At 47.4% G+C, this 21,275-nt stretch overlaps 1 protein-coding gene across 7 annotated transcripts in view; it reads right to left on the bottom strand.

Moving 5' to 3' along the window:
* Positions 1 to 21,275, bottom strand: part of AP2B1 (adaptor related protein complex 2 subunit beta 1) — a 108,115-nt gene that overhangs the window by 43,000 nt on the left and 43,840 nt on the right. For all 7 annotated transcript variants that reach the window (XM_044993264.1, XM_044993267.1, XM_044993263.1 and 4 more), the window contains 5 exons: positions 17,977 to 18,092; positions 16,765 to 16,930; positions 14,827 to 14,925; positions 12,280 to 12,539; positions 8,378 to 8,570 (listed from right to left, as the gene is read on the bottom strand). In XM_044993264.1, the coding sequence (XP_044849199.1) occupies positions 8,378 to 8,570; positions 12,280 to 12,539; positions 14,827 to 14,925; positions 16,765 to 16,930; positions 17,977 to 18,092 (834 nt within the window). The remainder of the gene's footprint in view (positions 1 to 8,377; positions 8,571 to 12,279; positions 12,540 to 14,826; positions 14,926 to 16,764; positions 16,931 to 17,976; positions 18,093 to 21,275) is intronic.

The following is a 21,275-nucleotide window of genomic DNA, read 5'->3' as shown; positions in this document are numbered from 1 at the left end:
GTTCTGCATTAGGACTGGCTTGCCACATAATGACATGTATCTATTACACCTTCTCTCACTTTATATTCTTGCTCGTAGGTGTCAGCCAGCTCTGCACTCTACATCAAAAAGCAGCAAAGTCCAGGGGAAAAAAAACAAACAGAACAAATGGAAGGAAAAGCTTCCAGACCTGGTCATAACAGACTCATTTCTAAATGTTATTGCTGGAGAGTGGGGTTGCTGGGACTCTTGTCTGATGAAAGAAAAATTAAAAAAAACAAAAAACCACTCCCACCATGCAGCAAAGATCTTATATAAAGTACTATGCAAATGATTGGGAATAATTCTGCATAATTGAGACAGATGTTTATCAGCTTTTTATCAGTTTCTTACTCAGCTCATCTTGGAAAGCCACAGGCTCGAAAATTCAAGCTTGAAAGACAGCAATCAATTCTTTGTAACGCTGGCAATCGCGCTATGCGCCGCCGGTCTGCGAGTGCAGTGGGCAATCTCAGAGAGAGATCGTACAAAGCACGGCGCTTACATATCAGGAGCCCCCAATTGCAGTCTCCTCTTTGCAGGAGTTTTTAATTGGAGCAGGCACAGAAGCCTTTCCAACACGTCCAGGTGCAGTCCCTGGCCCCGAGGACTATGTCATGGGAACACAATTCCGGGTAGGGGTCACCCAGGCCAGACAGGGTGAAGGGAAGGAGCTGGATTAAAGACCGTCCTCCTTCCAGGGGGGGTGAAGAGATATGTCCTGCATGGACTAGAGGCCTGACAGCGGGGAGCAGGAACACCTATTTCTCATTGCCGAGGGCCAAGGAAATGTGAGGCCGGGCTTCTGGCCTAGGGAATTTCCCTTACCGCTCCTTAAACATTGTATTTGCTTTCATCCCCCTTGAGGTGCTGCCTCCTGGCCACATCCTTCCAAACAGAAGCAGCTTTGACCTAGCCTCTGAGTCTCTCAACCCACCTTAAAGGTTCTCTGCACAGCAATGCAGAGGCCTCCGTCTCCATTGGTTCATATGCATGGGACAAAACTCAGCTGATGCATAATATGCCAACTGCTGTGCCAGCCCAGAGACCAGGAGGCCCTGGGACAGACAAAGGCGATGCCCCACTCTGACCCAGAGCTGTAATTCCCCGGCTCACGTATACATACTTGCGCCTGACACCGACATGCCTAAGAGGTGCCTCTGCTGCTGCTACCGCGGTTACGCTGCGATGTGCACACAAGCAGAGGGATCACACCCCCTACCTTGTTGTGTAGACATAGCCGGAGTTCTCTTCGGAAGAGGCACCGCTGTCTATACAGTGTGTTGGAGAGGGAAACGGTGACACCCCTCTTTAAATTATGATTGATGCAGCATAAATGCAACAGGTTCCCAACTGAGCCCAGGACACCCTATGCACACGAAGATCAGTCTCCACTGGACCACCTGTTGGCTTGATACTGCTTCCTCTGCCCCCATCTTTCCAAGGTATCTATAAACGTCTCCAGTTTAGAGACCACCATTCCAGCCTGCCTGCTCCCTCCGTGCGGGGGGTGTGTGTGGTATTTTAATATGAACTCAAAAGATGGAGATGGTGATAACAGTGATGTGTATGAGTAACGAAGAGAAAGGAGGCAGACAGCAAGAACAGGAACCAATTACCCATTGAGTGTCCTCTCCCATCTGCAGTGACAGGCAGAATGCAGAAGGAAAGAAGCAGATATTAGTCAAGCGTAAAGCAATGCTGAACAAATTCCCTGGAGAGCTGGCAGCATCTGTTAACCATTTCCATTCATTTTAAGAGCAGGTGTCTAATTGGCCAGCCATCCTTAGCAGGAATCACAATGCACCCCTTGCTACACAGTTAAAGACAGATCTGCCAGCAGAATGCTCAGATTAGAAAAGAACTAGATTACAGTACACCCTGCCCAGCCCAGCCTGACAAATTCTTACTATTTCGGTAGGACGGTAAACAACCACCGCCCTTAGGATCATGGGTGACCATCTCTGGGGACCTGAGGCTTGATCACAAGCAACTGCAAATAGCTTGGACAACTTTCAGGACTGGCAGCCTGGCATTGTCCCGAAGGTCACATTGCCAGAAACAGGAGCTCCTTTTCCATGACTGAAGTACTTCCCCCAGAGCAGCCATTTCGGAGAAGGAGAGCGGCAAGCAGGAAGTCACAGAGTTACTGGACATAGCAAGGACTGCCTTCAATTATATCTGCCTAGTCACACAGATGGTCCCACCACTGTAATATCCTAGAAGCCAGTGCAAACTAGAGGAAGATGCCAGACCTCCAGACAGCAGCAATAATAGCCCTGAACCTCGAACAACTGCAACGTCTCTGCTTTACGTTAAGTGGCTCGGATGACGCTGCAGATGCTCTGCAGTTAAAGAGCAACTGGTCCTGCAATTTTATTCCACTGCAAGCAGTTACACTGACTTGCGCGGCAACGCTGCCACTGCCACTCCAGCCCCTATTTGCATGTTAACGGTGCTCTGTAAGGACAGAACGCGAAGATGTCTGTGCCATATACGTGGATTACAGGCTTCCACAGTCACATCTGCAATGTGATATGAGGTATGCTGAGAATCCAGTCCAGGTGCAGAGTAAGAAGGGATGGAGTTACTGTCAGGAGCTGCAACCACCGGGGCCCAACAACTGAATCATCCTTGGCTAGAGGATTGCTAGATCTGTCGATGCAGCTATGTAGTACGTGGATCCTTACTTAATTTGCGGGCTAACAGGAGACACGTGATTTTATTCATCTAACTACGCTGTCATGGTTCAGGGAGTTAGATGAAAATGCTACGTTACTAAGAACTTGCACAATTTGAATCAACCTAACAGCAAGGAAAACAAAGCATTTTCTGAATAGCATCAATTGGATTTGGTTGGCTAAACAGCTGAGACGCAAACTGTTGCCAGTATGAGGATTGATTTGGGCTAATTTTATTTAAGGCATGGTCCTAGCTGCAAAGGGATTTGTGCGTGTGCCACATCCTCGAAGCTGTTAGACACACACTTCAATTTGCAACCTCTTTTCTTTGGTTCACATGTGGGCATTTTCAAGACGCAAGCTAATGGACTCTCTTCTGTGTGCACTTTTCTGACCAACAAGATCTGGGGGCCTGCAGAAAGACCGAGCTCTCCTCCTGTGTGAACAGTTATGTCAGTGCACAACCAGGACAGTACACTGTTAATGGAGCTGGCACACGAACAACACAAAGGAAGGACCATTGATTTCAGTAGCACTTATTGCCATACTACTTGGTCCTTTAGGAGCGCCTCCATCAGAGGATCTCAAAACTATTTATTAGCTATTTATTTTGATTTAAATAGTAAAAGGAGGTGCCCATAAAAAGCTCAAGGTACCACAACGCACAATTTAACATAACCCCAGCAGCATTAAACAATCATATAGGAATTCAGCCAGGCACCAGAGTTCCTTTCCACCCCAGCACTGATCCAAGAACATGCTCTTAACGCTCCTAAAACCCCATCAAGTATGTGCCTTTTGTGGTGTGCCCAGTTCATCACCAAATTTGGGCCATTTTTTTAACCTCTGAGGAGAGGACAAGCAGCAATGGGAGGTTTAGGTTGAACGTTAGGAAAAACTTCCTGTCAGGGTGGTTAAGCACTGAAATAAATTGCCACGGGAGGTTGTGGAATCTCCATCATTGGAGGTTTTTAAGAGCAGGTTAGACAAATACCTGTCAGGGATGGTAGATAATACTTAGTCCTGCCATGAGTGCAGGGGACTGGATTAGATGACCTCTCGAGGTCCCTTTCAGTCCTACGATTCTATGAACTACGCCTTACAAGAGCCCTGGGAAATTGGCAATTATCACCCCCCTTTTATAGAACTGAGGCACGGGGAAGTTTAAATTACTTGCTCAAGTCAGTTGCTGAGCCAGGAACAGAACCGAACACTCAAGGACTGACTCCTATTCCAGGGTTTTAACCGTTAGATGAGGTGCCTCCTCTAACAGAGCCAAACTACAGACAAAGCTAGAAGCATTAAACCAATTAGAGCAGATGCGTGTAAAATAATAAAACGGTTTAACTCTTTAAAACTAAATTACTGACGAATGGCTTGTTTTTATTTTTTGAAGGAACACAGTCATCTGAAACTAGCCAGCCGGGTATGCACATAATGCCAGGCGCCCCGAATTTCCCAGCTGCAAAGCACAGATGGGACATGGATGGGCAGATGACTGTTGATGCCGAAGGACTGGAACCATTCAGTGGCTGCTGCTAACCAGCATTTGTGATCTGCCAGTGCAGAGGATCGTGCTCAACAATCGAACAGCAGAATATTATGCCGCTTCCAAGGCAAACTGGTGGCACCGCAGGCAACAGTCACGCAAAACTAAGCCCAACGGTGTTAACATCACCTTGCAGAAAACCATGGGGTGCCAGAAGGCTGAGTCATTCATTCATTCAGAGATCACCTCTGCCGTCAAGTGAGACTGAGTGGCACTGAGTCTAATCACATCATAAAGCTGAGCAGATGCACCTGAAACGGACTCTCACCCAAGTCTGCCAAGACATGGCGCTTCAGGAAGGGATTGCAGGAAGTCTGTACATTCAGTGTTTATTACGCAGCTCCAGAATTCAGGGCATCAATCAGTATGACTGGCTGCCAGGCTTCTGCCAATAACTTTGTGGTAGATGGGCGATTAGAAAATTCTTTACCTAATAGACAAGCTGTCCATTTTGACAGGTTTACTGCCCTGGTGGTGAAAAGTGACTTGTCATACAACAGCTCCTGTTCAATGAAGAGGATCACATTACCTATCATGTCTTGTTGCTTGTTTGTTCAACAAGAACATCTGACATTAGGCAGCTTTTCAAAGCAAAACCATACCACAGGAACGATTTGTAAGGAATAACGACTGTCATTACAGCCGCAGTATCCAAGCTCCATCTTACCAAGGGCCTCGTTAGCAAACAGCCAGGAACTGGAAGAGTGCATGTGATTTGAACAGAGTGCAGGCAGCAGAACCTAAGTTTCCTGCCTCCCAGCGCTGGCTCTAATCACTAAATAGCTCACATCGGGTTCATGGGATAAACTCTTACAGACTCGGTATTTTTTAATTTATGTTTTTCATTTATAACATGCCCTGAGCACACTCCCTCTACGTATGGGCAACACTATACCTACATATTGATCTGTTACACTGTAACTCACTATTTAGATAAAATACAAGTTACTCTCAAAAGAAATTAACCTATCAAGTGGCTGGAAGTCTGACATGCCATCAGAGACAAGGCCTAGCAAAGCTGAGGGAGGAATTCAATGAAGTGCACAGTATTAATTTGCTGTGTATCAAGTTTTGCATAATCTTGTCACCATTCAAATGCCTGGAAAAGAAATCAATCTGTTTAAAAAAATTAAAATATAAATGATAATTTGCAGTGAAACTCGTTCATCGGGTTGTTGTTTCTTTGTATCAGTCTTGCTGGGTCTTTCATGGCTTGTTTTTCTGCGCACTGAGCATATCCCTCTGAAGTGGAACACCCTCGCCGTAGAAAGCCTGCATTTGGTGAAGGCACTCTTCTGCAACGGGCAATGCTTGAGAGCAGCATTTTTACCTAATCAGATTAATGTCCAGCACCTTAGCTAAAGAAAAGACTTATTTAGCTGAGGGATTCGGCCAGCAGTCTAAAATAAAAAATGTCCCATTCTAGTCATTCACTTACCAGTGCAGTCTCATTAGTCACAGCCACGGATATGGGTTTCACCATATACGAGTTTGGACATTTGCTGGGCCATTTCTCTCCACAATGATCAAGAGGGGTTTGTAATATGGACAGGGCAGTTAACTTACAGACACAGATCTGCTTGGGGCATTTAACCTCTGTCAGGCCACTATCTACCCACTCTGCACTTCTGGCTGCAGGGCCTTGCTAAAGACATGTGGCCTGACATGAGGTTAAATGCACGTACCTGTACCTATGCACACCCAGAACGTGCTCTGTCTCTCACATCCAAAACAACACACAGACAGAAACAGGTTAGTTTAGGGAAAGAAGAGCAGAGAGGGAAGCCTGGGATAGACAAGGAGGAGAGTCACTCGTACATTTCCCAGACAGGGAGAAAACACAACAGGGACATTAGCTGCAGCGGCACATCACTAGTAAGTGTTTGGGGGAAGCTCCATGCGGAAGGTCGCTCTAGCACCGTGTCTGTAACTCACACAGGCGACCATTTTATTTCTCTTGATGTCTGAAGCAGGGGTGACCACTTTGCCGAGATGCAGCATTTTGTTAGAGGACACTGCATAGCCCCATGGATTTACTTTAGCAGAAGCAGAACATTAAACAAGTGACAAGACGCTAGGCTTCCTGCTCCAACGTTTGTATTTGCAAATGGGTCCCTACGTTAACATCTCCAACACCAACACTTATAGGAATCTTTTCCCAAAATCTATTCTAATTAGGTCATTATACTGCACCCATCACTATGGTATCTGAGCCAAAACAATAACAAAGAAGCTGGGTGCACTACACGCACAATACCAGAACTCTAGCTCTGATATAGTGCTTTCCATCAGTAGATCATTATTCCCATTTTACAGATAGGGAAACTAAGGCAGAGACAGAGGGAAAGTGACTTGCCCAAAGTCACCCAGCAGGCCAGTGGCAGGAATAGAACCCAGGTCTCCTGAGTCCCAGTCCAGTGCTCTGCCCACGAGGTCATACTGCAATACAGAGGTACCCACAGAGGGATGTATATTGGTCTTTGGAGCTGCCATGGATAGCACTGTTTCGTGGAAGGTTTGGATGCAATTCAAGAAATTGAGATCCTTAGTTCCTAGTCATTCTTGCAATGCGTGGCAGTGGGTTCCTCAGAATTCCAGCCTGCGTGCGAAGTGCAGACACACAAACCTCTGCTCCGCCCGCATGGAGACAGAGAGTTCAGGCTGACACATCTGACCTCTGCCAGCTATTAAAGGTCACCGGGTTTCCAGTTCATTAGCCAGTGAAATGCTAGGACTGGATGTGTGTGTTTAATGACTGTTTTACTAAGATCAGGGGAGTGCAATACTGGAACAGCCTACCGAGGGAAACAGTGGGGGCGAAGGACCTCCATGACTTTAAGATTAAGCTAGATAAGTTTATGGAGGAGATGGTATGATAGGATACCGGGCTTAGTCAATAGGTTAATTAAGTGCCACACTGGTAAATAGTACAATGGGTCAATGATATGATATTCTTAACCTTTTTCCAGAGGGTCTGGCTGGAGAGTCTTGCCCGCATGCTCGGGGTTCAGCTGACCGCCATATTTGGGGTCGGGAAGGAATTTTCCTCCAGGGTAGATTGGCAGTGGCCCTGGAGGTTTTTCGCCTTCCTCCGAAGCATGGGGCAGGGGTCACTTGCTAAAGGAGTGGGGGGATCAGCTTATGTGGCCTGCATCTTGCAGGAGGTCAGACTAGATGATCATAATGGTCCCTTCTGATCTTGAATTCTATGATTCTATGAAGATTACTAGAGCGAATGGAGCATTTGGCAAATAAAGATTTGTTGCATCAGGGTCCATTCGAGTGCATGACAAGCCTCCCACTTCTAACTCTTCTCATGTTAGAAGGCTGATTACACAGTGCTAAAGGCTAAGTGTGTTGCTGTCTGTTACTGCATGGCTGGCACAGGCTGAGGACCACCCCATCCAGCCTTCTCTCCATAATCAATCTCCCCCTTTTCATGATATTCTCATTACAGCTTCTGCCCAGCTTCCCTCCCTGGAGCGGAGGCATCATGTATTTATTCTTGCTTTGGAGCGTGACCCTTTTAGTATTTGAATAATCACCTTGTGAGCTGCTCCGGCGGCGAAGGGGAGGACTAGGCAGAGCAGTGGAGTGCTCCTCCTGGCCTAGCTGCAATTAACATGTCACCGATACTAAACCAAGACATGCTCTGGAGAATACACACACAGGATGATGTAAGGCTGGTATAGCTGCATACAGCAGGCCATAAAGAGGGACCTTTTAACAGGATTCACTGAAACTGGAGGGCAACACAAAGATCCCTTTGAAGAGGAGCCAGGGTGTTTTACAAAGCACTGGCCCTTGTAACATAAGCAAGGTCCTTGTAACATAAAAGCAACTCCTTAGTCCCCCTTCCCAGTCAGACAGCGCATGAAACACACCTACCAACGTGCAGCGGGATTCCACAGCAGGAGACAACATCCCTTTTACTAAGGGAAGAATCTGGCAGAAAACCAGCCTGGAAGTAAAAATGGCCAAGCGTTCTGGGCCTTTCCGATTTGCCTCTGGGCTGCAAGCACCAAGGAGAGTGACTAACCAAGGTCTTGCCAACAGCACAGACCATGAATGGTTCCTCCAATGGTTCGTTATTTCCTACCAGCTGAAAGTGAGTAGAGACAGTGCTTACCAAGCTGTCCAGCCCGCCTCCCAGGAGATCCACAGCACCCATCTGCATGGAAGATACTTGGGGTACATTCACTGGGGGGCCCAGGTCAAGGTTCAGAAGGTCACCCAGAAGGTCACCCTGCGATGGAATAACCTGAGGCTGCTCCAAGTTTGTAGTGGTAGTGGTTCCCACTGGGCTGTCTCCTGCATCAGTGCTGCAGGGGGAGAGACAAGAAAAATGAATAAACGTGAATGATTAGTCACCTTTGTTACTGGCTTTGGAGCACCAGGGAGAAAACAAGGCAGAAACAGGTGACCCAGGAACAGTTCAGAGTAATAGTGTTCCATATGGACAACTGACATACCAATTCTGTTACAACCCCCATCGGAGGTGACAACACTGGAGCTTCGGTACATGCTCTGAGATCTGAGGACCTTCCACTGGTCAGACAAGTCCCACAACTCAAGAAGAGGGAAATTGCAGAGGTAAAATCAGACAGGAACCTCAGCTTCAGCACAGCGGTTATTAGGAGAAGCGGCCACAAACTCCTCCAAAACAGGAGCCATGAATAAAACACAAACTAAAACATAATAAAGTTTTTTCCTACTGAGAGAGATTCTATGGGAGATGAACATGATCCTGTCTACTGGGCCTATGAAGGAACGTACAACCTTGGGAAAAAATGCACAGGTTTTACTAAGGAGGAAGCTGCTTATTCCAGTGGAGACTACCAAGTAAGTTTCCTTAAAGGTCTTTCCCTCTAGCTGCCCCAGGACCCAATGAGAAATTTACAAGAAAGATAATGCAGTGATGTTAAAACAAAATAAAATATCATTCTCAGAGCATCTCCCCACACTGGACTTTCTCCTTCAAAGCTTTTTGTCCATAACGTGGGATTTTCCGACAAGACTCAAAGGAGTACGGCATGAGATGTTTATTAAAGACATGGGAGTATGCTACAATGCTGTTCTTGTATTGCCCTGGGACTACAGCAAGAGAGTTACATTTTCCAAAACTGCCACCTGAATTCATGTATTTGGGCTTTCCCAGGACACCAGCATAGCTCCAGGGTCCAGTGTCCTAGTCTGACCAGTCCCTTCTCTAGCCTCCTCTGCTTTTGCCACTCCCAGAGCAGAACAGCAGCAAGCGCTTGTTGGAGCACAGGTGACTGTCTACCTTTGCAGACAGGAACCTCCCATCCAAGTCTCCCACCTGCAGTGGCGTAGAGGGGAGGTGGGAGCAACAGTGTGGACAAATCCCTGGAAGCTAGAGAGCGCGTGATGCTCCACCTGAGTTGTGCACAACTCCCTCTTCTGAGTTGCTCCTCTGGTCCTCAGTATTTCCTCCACGAGGCCCTACAGGTAACCCCTTTGATACACATGCGAGTTGGTGGCGCATGCCCAGAAACAGCTGACCAGCTGTGAGCTGCTCGTAACACAGCTGGGTGCTGCCCATCAGCTGAGAGACAGATAAACAAAGCACTGTGCTGGCATTTAAGTGACAAAATACTCCCTCATACATGCAATACCTTTCACCCTGCTGACACCAACTATTACTAATGTCTCATAGGACTATGCCCACGGGTCTCATAGGACTTAACCAGCTATTTCTGCCCACCAATCAAGACAATCAGGGCACGGTTACCCTCATAACATGACACTCAACACAGATCTCTGCACCGCTCATTCCATTCCTCCTCAATTTCACTATGCTGTTTTTTCCTCTCAAACACCTCATGAACTTAAGCTGGTGGCAAACAGCATTGCTAAGGGGTTCTGCTTCCAAAAGGCCTTATTCATAGCATAGAAGAAACCAAGATCCTACCCAAGCTACTGGGTGAAAAGCTAAGCCACTATCTTCCACTAGGCAACCTTAGCTTGCCGTATGCAAATGAACAGACTTTCCAGTGTTTTCAGCATTAGGAAAACGCGAGTCAGTTTTCTAGCATTCAGTCAGAGGACACCCTGTGCGCATGAATTCACTCTCCCCACAGCAGTGCCCCCGACAGGCTGCTTATTATGAAGACATGATTGAAGGCGGTAATTTGGCTCACAGCAGCAATGCTGCACAGGAGGCCTTTGCATGAGTTTGATCAATCTGTCCTTCGTCTGGGAGTAAGGAAGATCGTTAGAGTAATGGACTCTGTTAGGCTGACCTCAAGCAGAGGAAACATGGTTTGCCACGGAACGCCAGCACTCACTTTTAATTTATGAAGGATGCCGGAGTCTGGCATCAGCATTTAAGGGACTTCTTAAAATGTCCATTTCCCCCTCTTTTGTCCTACTGCTGCTGCTGAAGCCAGAGCTGTTTTCGGCCCAGACAGGTAATTAAGTAGCAAACAATACCAGGGCAATGCAGAGATATAAAACATAGCAACCTTGAAAGAGCAGAGTGGGTGGGCTGGCTGAGTAGCAGCTGTCAGTGTCAGGTCAGATAAGCAGTGTGCACTGGGTGCTGATAATGATAGCACTCCCGGTGACAAGCTGAATTGGTTAGACAAGTAAGAGATGCAGCTTCTGCAATGATGTGAAGAGCACTGCACAAGAGAGCTGGTCACACTGTGGATCTGAGCTGCTTATAGGACCAACACCTCTACGATTCTGGAGAGCCGGTGGGTGGGAATAGTACCTGAGCAGTGCAGCCATAACTTCCCCTGCCTCCTTGCACACTAGGACTGTACTATACATCAAAACACAGGTCTCCTAAATGGCTTGTTACCGCAAGCCCTGGGGCAGTCCTGCCAGGCGATGTTTCATAACCAGGAAAAAGGCAATTCAACATCCCCAAGTCAGTCAAGTTACAGAAACTCTTTTAGCTGTTAAGAGTAGCGGTATGTATGGAAGGATGGTGTTAGAAAACAGCAAAGAAACAATTGCCTAAATGGACTTATCAGTAAGATGGCAAAAAAGTACAGCGCTCCAGAAGTCACTTCCCAGGTTTTCTGGTACACACTGCCTCGAAAGGTGAGCTTAGATCCCGTACCGCCTGTTGCAAGCAGATCTGCAATTGTAATTAATACAGTTCGCAAGCCAGTGAGAAGGCAGCCATGGTAACAAAGTGAGCAGCAATACAGCAAGAATCCCTGCGGATTGGTAACACTCACTGCTGGATTCCAAAGCACCAGACAATTTCTCAGGCTGCGATCCCAGGGTGGGCTTTTTTTGGTTTGTTCTTTAACTGTAGAGAAACGGTGTGATATCCAGGGAACAACCCAAACCATTTTGATTGTCACAGGGTATTTCGGGCTTTCCACCATAGTTCAGACATCAATCTGACCTCATTTTAGCCTAGGCCAAACTTCAGTGATTGTGACCAATGGTTTTCTCCATGCTCTGTGCTTTCCAAGATTCAGAGAGAGATCTTGGCTTTTTCTTCCCCACTTTGCATTCCCCACAGCAGGAGAGGCCAATTGCATAATTGGCAGTGCAAGAAGGGAGACACTTTCCACATAACAAAGGCCTCTAAGTCCTGCTTTTCCCCCCAAACCTTTCGTACCATCACAGAAATGTACCCCTTCCACTGGCTGTGTGCACAACTACTGGGTTTGGCTGGTGCGTTTCTCCTTCTGCCAGACCTGCACTACTTGTTGAAAGCAGCTATTTGTCCAGCTCCCATATCAGACCCTCCTCCCCATGTGTTCTCAAAGAACTGTGTCAACTTCTTTCCCCCTGCCCAATACCTAACAGATTCATCTCTAGGATGCTTCCCATCTCCTTTGGTCTAGAAGCTCAGAGGCTACAACCAGGGTGAGATCCTCTCATGGGACAGGCGCTGAGATGGCTCGATGAATGCTTTGCGGACAACTCTGCAACTGGAAAAAAAATCTGGCTTTTGTAGCAGGCCCTCGCATCTTTTAAGTGGGCTTGTTAGGAGGAAAGAAAACAGCAGCCCTCTGACACCCTCCGTGGTTGCTCCCGGCTTACCTTCCATGGTGAATTGGCAAGTGCTTGCGGTGGATCCCATGGCTGCCCTCGACAAACGCGTTGGGGGGTTTGTGGTACACGGAAGCCAGTGACCCGATGTGGCAGATCAGCTCATCCAGCAGAGTTGGCTCGATCAGGTCAGTTTCCTCAGAAATCAGAGGTTTTTCCGATAAGACCACTTCTTTGGCAGTCACGGGATCCGTGGAGAGAAGGCGCCAGTAGATATAGCCACGATCCCGCAGGTCTGGGTTGTCCGAATCCTGAGACAAAGCACTGCGTTACTCAAGGGACTGAACAGGCCTGACCACTGCAACTATATCCTGCTTCTGCAGTGACCCTGCTTTCTTTCACTGAAACTACCCACTGGAAAAGCAGCCATGACCGGGCTATAGATGCTATCGATAGACTGCTATTCTGTGGCAATCCCATCATCCTTAGTAGTAAAAATTGCAGGGTCTGACCCCTTGCGCTCATTCCCAAACACAGCTAACCTATGTGGTCAGAGAGAAAAACCTCAGAACTTACATCTAATGGAATTTAAAAGGGATCAAGTCCTCAAGGTTACTAAGCACAGAAGTTGAGGTCATGCTTTAGAACTGACCTCCTGTAAAGTATCACAATTTCATTTCAAATGTGATCTTCAGAACGTCCTGAAGGACACACAGTCAAGACAGAAGGACGGGGAAGGGGATCAAATTGACTCCTTCAGCCACATACTAATAGAATATGCATGATGCTGTGTATTATGAAAGACAATGATCAAGGATTCCTGGAAATGTGTCTTACCCAAGGACACTGGTGGAACAAGACACACAACGCTGCAGGATGGGGCTGATTCGCCTTTAATCATCTACCTTTATATCTAGAGTGTTTTTATGCCAGAAAGGTCTCATTTATTCCTCCATTTAGTTAATAAAATATATATGAGAAGACACAAACTGAACTGATTGTTAGGGCTTTCTTCCATTTTCCAGGCCTTCAGCTGTCAACGTCTTTGTTTTATTGGAGATAATTCTTTCCTAGCATGAAATCGACATTCCTTTTTCTTTTCTTTAAATAAAAGCGCTGCTTAAAAAAAGAAAGCAAACAAATGGTGTCCACTGATCACCCTGGCTGGAGTTTAGCAGCACAACGTCGATAAGCGCCTGTGAGTTTTCCCCATAGAGCTTTGGCAATATGTCTAACTCTCTACGTGTCCTTATTCACCCACGCAATCAGCCTCCCCCTTTTCCAGCTCTGTGATCCCAGACCTCTGACTTGCAATAATCCCCCTCCCCCCGCCGACTCAGAACTTTCTCCAGCATGCAGTGGACAAGTGTCCATTTGTAATGAGACTGAGCTGGCTAAACTCATTTCACTTGCGATGATCTAGAAGTAATCTCAGGTCTTCAGAGGTCAATTGCTAATGCCTCTCTAACTTTGGCACCTCGCCTGGTGAGCTGCTCAGCTTGATGGTGGACTTTTTTTTTTTTTAAACCCTCCTGATCTCAACAAGAGATGTTGATTTATCCTATATATGTAGTCACCTGCTTAAGGTCAAACAGGGCCTTTATGAGGGTAGATGAAGGAGGGAGTTTGAGGGGAAGATCACTTGCTCCAGACGCCCTTTAAATACATTCAGACTCAAGTCAGAATGCTTCTTCCAAAGCAGCTTTCGCACTGCAAACAGAACCATGGTATTTGAACCGGAATGGGGGGAGACTCAGATTTTCCTCTCCACTTTCCTTTCCTACCCTGCCCGTGAGAGACATGCAAAGACCAACGATATCTTCTAACCTGAGAAGAGAAATGTGCCCATTCTTTCACGCTAAAGTGAAAACCAGGGATCTCTACCTAGGAATCAGAGCTTAGACCACCACCACACCTAGCAATGCCTTGTTATTCATATGAAAATACAATAAAACCAGACTGATTCCAGGTTTGTGTAGCCTATTATGACCCTAGGGTGCCTTTTACGTGTTTTGTGACTCAGCAGAGTAGGTTTTGGGATCTGGGATATTAGCCCATCATTCAAACCGCCACCGCAATTAGCACATTTGTGAACAGCCTGGGACAAAAAGAAATCCTCATTCTTGTGGGTTCAGAACTTGGCTTAGTTTCTGCTGTAGCATCCATTAGCGAGGAAGGATTTGCACCTGTCCCATCTCTCCCTGCTCTTCCACCCAGTGCATGATTTTAGCCACAAACCATTTTCCTGGAGGAGGAAATTCTTTGGATTCTTACAGAACTCTCCCATCCTGTGCCTTACTTGCTAGTGAAGAGAAAACATCAAGGCAGAAGTGAGGGCTGAGGAAGAATTAGGTAGCAGCTGAATAAGCGTAAGAGAACTGATGCAGAGTGCTCTGCAAACTGGGTTACGTAGATCAAAGCCCTCTTCCCTGAACAGGGAGAAATCAGGTGTGCACGATGACATCCTTGAGTCTTGTCTCTTGGTGCATAAGACTGCCCTGGCATTGCCAAACTGGCACAGCACCAAACTGCCTGCAACCACGGTGCACACACAGCATGGCTCACCAGCACCTCATCTCACTGAATAGCTTGGCTTACCTGCGTGGCCAGGCTCAGGACCTGCTGAACCAGCTCCTGCGTTTCTGAGGGCTTCTTTAAGAACAACTTCACTATAGCAGTCAGCAGGGTGAGCTGCACCTAAGAGAAAGCAGGGACACAGCAAAGAGATTAAATGAGCTACGCTGGCATCAGTGCTGCCTCGGGTACCCAACGTCAGCTGCAGCATGGGGGTTAGTGCATAGCTACTGGAGTCCCTTGTTGCATACCAAGATTGTGGATGCTCGTTATAGTGTTTTAATGCCATGGCCAGCAACAAGCAACTGCTAATAATAAAACAAATAACATGCAAATGTGGGTGTTGCCTTCCCATGAAGCATGTTAGGGTCTTACTAGTGGGTTAGCAGCTTGTCCTTTGTAAGCCCATGTCACAAACCATGTATTCATTTCACCAGCCACGTGAAACATGCTGTCAGGGCAGCAGTGATCCCAGTGCAGACTACCCTATAGTTTACACCAGCACAATCTCTTAGTACCATGTGTGACAGGGTCAGGCCAGAGGGCAACAGGAGAGTGATAGAAGGTAGCTATATTAGCCCCAGATTAAGCAGTAAGATAATGGGCTGTTCCAGAACAATCAGGAAGTTGCTAGAACCAATTAGGACGGGCAGGCTAATCAGGGCACCTGGTTTAAAAAGGGCCTCACTTCAGTTAGTGAGGTGCATGCGAGGAGCTGGGAGCGAGTAGGCTACTGCTGGAGGACTGAGGAGTACAGATGCTATCTGGCATCAGGAGGAGGGTCCTGCAGTGAGCATAAAGGAGATGTTGGGAGGAGGCCATGGGGAAGCAGCCCAGGGAGTTGTAGCTGTCGTGCAGCTGTTACAGGAGGCACTATAGACAGCTGCAATCCACAGGGCCCTGGGCTGGAACCCGGAGTAGAGGGCAGGCCCGGGTTCCCCCCATCCCCCCAACTCCCTATTGGATACAAGAGGCGTTGACCTGGACTGTGGGTCCCACCAGAGGGGAAGGTCCCTGGCCTGTCCCCCAACCCACTAGGTGGATCAGCAGAGACTGCGGGGATTGTTCTCCTCCCTTTCCCCATGCTGGCCAGCGATGAGGTTTGCTGAGTGAATGGCAGGTTTGAGCCACTGGCAAAAGTGGCCAAACTGAGGGCTGCCATGAATCTCTGAGGTGAGCAAATCCGCCAATAAGCGCAGGACCCACCAAGGCAGAGGAGGAACTTTGTCACACATGGTAAATGGGGCAGTTATTTTAAGACCTATCGGGCATCAGGTTTCTCCTCTGCCCAGAGCAAAATCCACCTATCTGATGCACTGATCAATATTCTAGGAAGAAGCAAAACAAACCTTTTAAATCATCCTCCAGAAAGCCAAGAAGCCTCAGACTTAGGGTATCCCAGGCTGTTTAAACATAACATATAGGACTGGTTGAAAATTTTCCACCAAAATTGTATGATGGAAAATTGGGTTTTTGGCTGACAAAGTGTCCCTTCAAAAAGTGTCTGCTTTCCACAGAAAGGTTTGATTTTTGTCACAAAACCAACTTTAAAAAAGTGAAATAGGCTGATTTGGAGATGCTGCTGTAGTGCCTCATGGGCGTTGTAGTTTGGTTGCCTAATGTCCCCATTCTCCTCTATGGGCTGCACTCAGTGGCCAGACTATATCTCCCATTGTGCATCAGACACCCCCCTCCTAAAGAGGAGGGGACATGGGTACATGATGGTAGATGCAATCAGACAAGAGATGAGAATGGGAGCATGGGACACCCAAACTACACTTCCCATGAGGCACAGCATCAGCATTCCCAAATCAAAGTGTTTTGGTTTTTGAATTTTAGCCAAAAATATCAGTTTTCTGTGCGGGGGGAAACATTTTCCAACCAGCTCCACCAACCCAACGGTCTGCCACTTGCATACACTGCATGAGAACCTGAGAGATGGGGCGGTGAGCATAGTTTTACCTGGGTGCTTTCATCATGGAAGCCCTCCAAAAAGCTCTCCAGCAGCTCATCCGCATTGTCAATTCTCTCTGCGTATTCACCCACTATCCAGATCATGGCGGCTCTGGCATCTGGCTCATCCAGGGAGTCGAGGTTCTCGCATAATGTGGCAATGATGCTCTCATACCTGATTTACCAGAGCACAGTCATTATCAAGGTCAAATCAAAGCATTGTGTAACTGTATCCAACTCACATCGAGCTATTAACGGCAAAGCACCCTGACCCAAGCCAAAATGACTTACATTTTTATGATCCACAAGAGATGCATAACAAGGAGATGAATTACCTCCAGAGAGTATTCCTACACACTCCCCTATCAGAGAGTGTGTCAAAGGAGAGAGATTTCAAGGGCTCCTCAAGATCTTTGTAATTTTTTTCCCTCTTTGTAGCCAAACTGTGCAAGAGAGAAACTCCAGGCACAGAGTTGCCTTCATTTCGCTCTTAAAAAAAGGGATCTTTGATTCAAGGGAAGCTGAATCACTTCCCTTGAGTCTGTATCAGATCCTGCATTTTCACTGGCAGCTCTTCCTGGCTGGAAATTCTCATCTGTGTATGATGCACCCCCAGCCCCTAATGGGTTAGCTGGGGCATGGCCATTGGCATGTGATCCTAGGTTTAGTATCCTGTAAGTGCTTTCCCACACTCTGCTGATCATCCTGATGGCGCGGAGGGCATCTACCCTGGCACTGACAACTGGACCTGGCATAGAAACCTGAGGAGGTTAATCATTAGTACCAACTGATCCTGGAGACTCAGCTGAAAGATACTGATGCATTATGCCCTAGCTGAATGGACAAGAGCCCCTCACACGCAAGAGCTAGAAGGGGGTACTGGCTCACCCTGTGATAATGCTAAGCGGTAGGAAAGCCGATAAGCATTTCATTCAGTACCTCTGGCTGGAATCTCTTAAAGTGAAATCTGTTTATGAGCCTCTTACCAGTGCCAGTCATCCTGCCCATACACCAACAGTGAAATCAGACAGCAATCTGTTCACAATCCAACATTAGAGTCCCTTTGTACCAGAGTCCGAATGGGTGCTGCTGTTCAGAGGGCTGGCGACCACATGCATGAAAATCAGTTATGCTAACCATATGAGCTGCTAGCTAGGCTGCGCCAAGCAAAACGGAGGTTGTTTTCCGTTACGACATTACACCTGCGGTACTGGCACATACTTGTTGGGATACTTGCGGAAGATGTCCCTGATGACAACAATGGCCTCTTGGACAACGTAGTTGACCTTGGTTTGGATGAGGTCCAGCAGGGTGCTCACGCAGCGCTCTGCAGATTGCTGAGGAGAGGAGAGACGCGGCACAGTCAGACGACAGCTGCAGTTCCAGACAAGCCAACGAAACCGGACAGGCTGTGGTGCACTTCCGCCCAGCACAGTGCATGTAACTGGCGTGCAATGCACCAGGAACAGGGGCAAGACAATGGGGCGGTACTTTAGCTACTCTCACAAGCAAAGGATGGTAACCGGTTCAGAACATGTGTATGGACTTCCGGAGCATGCTCCATATGCTGATCCATGCCTATGTATCACAGGGAATTCAGCGCTTTACTCAATAGAAATATCAATTCTTTGACCCAAGCTCTTGCCAAAGGACAAAGCCATGGCTGAAATGATTCTGTACCAGCAGGTGGTTGAGTCTGCATACAGGCAGAAGTTATATTAATAGATACTATCTGCAGAGATACTTACGCCATCCCCTTGCTGGCTAATGTATAGACCAGGCTACTACGTATGCACTGCAGGAGTTGCTTATCACTGTTCAGACATGAGTGGGGTACTTGGACAGGGGCTGGCAGAAGGTGAGGGGGTGGTGTGCATGTGTTGGCGGGGAAGGGAGAGAGGAAGTAAAAAGCCATCGCTAGGGCTGGGTCAGTAGCACACAGCAAGCACTTCAAGGGCAGTGACAGACCCAGGACTGGAACGAGTTTGCTGGACCCTCCTGAAGATTAGCTATTGCCAGTGCATCTTACTCAGTAACTAGCTTCAAACCCCAGACTCGGACTCCATAAAAGTGGCAAGAACTGGCCCCTAGAATGCTCTCTGCCATACGGAAACCCTGGAAACTAGAGCTGTGTTCATTAGGAGACAGGAGATAACGGGATCCCATGAAGTAGGATGCCACAAAACAGCTAAGTGGCTCAGACACCAGAGGGCCTGAAATGAGGATAGCCAACTGGGCGCTAGTGGAGTGCATGTGCTGCCTCATTACACAGCAGGTGATTAATGTGAGGAACAGATTGCTCAAGGCAGTACATAAGCAGCCCCCATAAATATACTCATAAAGCATTCAGTATAGGGTACAAGCAGTACTTACGCAAGTGGATTTGCGATTTGAGTGAGCTACACAATGTCAGAGCATTGGGGGAGGGTGGAAGAGGAACGAAAGGGGATTAAACTGGAAGCGCAGTTTGACAATGGGCATAAATCTCTAAAAACAAACTTCAGCCTGACCTAAAGCCCTGACTTGGGCAACGCAGAGAATGAGTCTCACCCATGCCATTTGCCTCATTCCATCTCTGCAGGCTTGCCCTGAAAGCAGAAGACCTAGAAATTCCCAGTGACAGATACATGCTGAATACAAATCTCCTCTGTTCACCACATTAGGTCTCCTTATTATTGCTCGATATGTACCACACTATTAAGATGGCAGGGAAAAAGCAATCTGAATTTTTGTAATTTAAAGGTGTCTGCCTTGATTACAGGCTGCTCCGATCTCTTCTCTCACTTGACAAAACATCATTTGAGGCCTGTCAACCAGAAGAGTCTCAGTGAAACCATTTTACAAATCTCATGCAGGCAGACCTGTGGGCTGCCTCTTCAGCACAAGGCAGTGCTTGGGGATCTCAGCAAGGCCCCAGGCCAAATACCATCTCTGCCAGCCAAGTTGCTGGGCAGGATTGGGCTATTCCCCCTTCCCCTGCATTGCCTGCTGGTGGATGTGGGGCAGTTCCAAAGCTTCACTCTCTGGGAACAAAGACTTCTTCTATTTTTTACTATATGATCTTAAAGAGACATGGATCAGATTTGGGAAGTTCTTCATTGTCCAAGCGCTGAGGAATGCAAACAGTTAACAGGAAAGGCACATCAGTGTTTGTAATTCTTTCCCGTTGAACGCTGAAGTGCAATCTGTTACACAGGGGACAACATTCATTGTTTAAATACGTGCCACTGATTTTTAGCCTGAGCCTCCCTTGAAAGGGAGCGGTCAGAAGGGGATTTGTTCACTGAAGTAGTCCTCAAATCCCCATGGCAAGATGCACCGCCCCTCCTGTGACTGGTTAGCTATTTTGAAGATGGGCATTTCAGAGGTTCCTGCAAGTGGACACTTTATTAAAGGATGTATTTTTTTTGGTAAACTGGCCAGTTATAGGAGCCAGCACTAAAGCAGGCAGGGTTTTCATCTGGGGGGATACAAGTGAGTAAAAAACCCTGTGCTATATAGAAACCAAATGAAACCCAGTACAATTCTGCAGAGCCCTACAAACTGCACAACAGAGGTCCTACGACTGCAAGGTTTGTTAAAATGCTGCTGGTTCCTTAGATTGGACCAAAGTCCACTAACAACATGACTCGGTTCTCCCTGCCTCCTGCCGGTCCCTAGCGCCTGTTACGTTAGCTGCAGCTCTGCTACTTTCACGCTGTCTCGTCTTAGCCCTCTCTCGAGTTTATGCCTAGCGAAGCCTTTGGAGCCATGTTGAGGCTTCATTTGTACTCCTCCGATCACAGCTGCGGATGGCGTGCTTCCCTTTCGCCCTGCAGCTGAGACGCAAGCCTCCAGACCCTCGCCAGATACAGCAACTGCTCTAAGTCTCGAGTCACAATAGATACAAATTTATTCACAAACCAACTCTTCTAGAAGAGACACAATTAGATGAAAGGCAGGATTCTTGAAGGCAGAGATGTGGTTCCCTGTGAATGCTCATTCATCATGAGCTCCCACTGGCTGCGCTCTCTGTCAAAGGCAGATTTCTAAGTCATCAGAAACTCGAGCACTTGGATGGCTGAGAGAGTGCAGCGAGCCTTCCATTAGTCCCCATACGCAGTGAAAACGGCCTGGAGTAAACTCTGGGGCACGGAGAACAGGTACTGATTAACCCAGAGATGAAAGCGTCATTTTACACTGTAGTAGGCTGCATTGTACTTGCTACCTTTTGCATTTGGTTCTTGTCAGACGTAAACAGAACGATTCGGTAAAAGCAACGTCATCAAAGGAAGGTTGCTAAAGCTAAAAGCAAGGTTTAACTCAGCCGATTAGTTATACGAGGCTATGGTTACATGGTAAAGGACTGCCATTGCAAATTAGCTGGCACATCGTTAGCTTTTGTTCATGCTGGGCACGGCCCTCACACAGTACCCGACGGGAGAGAGACTCCTACGGCATCCAGATACCTTGGGAATGTGCCGATGTCCATTCTGTATCAAGGAGGGACACGTGGCCAACTTCTAGCCTGGAGGGATTCT

This window comes from Mauremys mutica, chromosome 19, assembly GCF_020497125.1.
Source record: "Mauremys mutica isolate MM-2020 ecotype Southern chromosome 19, ASM2049712v1, whole genome shotgun sequence".
Lineage (NCBI taxonomy): Eukaryota > Metazoa > Chordata > Testudines > Geoemydidae > Mauremys > Mauremys mutica.
This window is presented reverse-complemented; position numbering and strand designations above follow the sequence as displayed.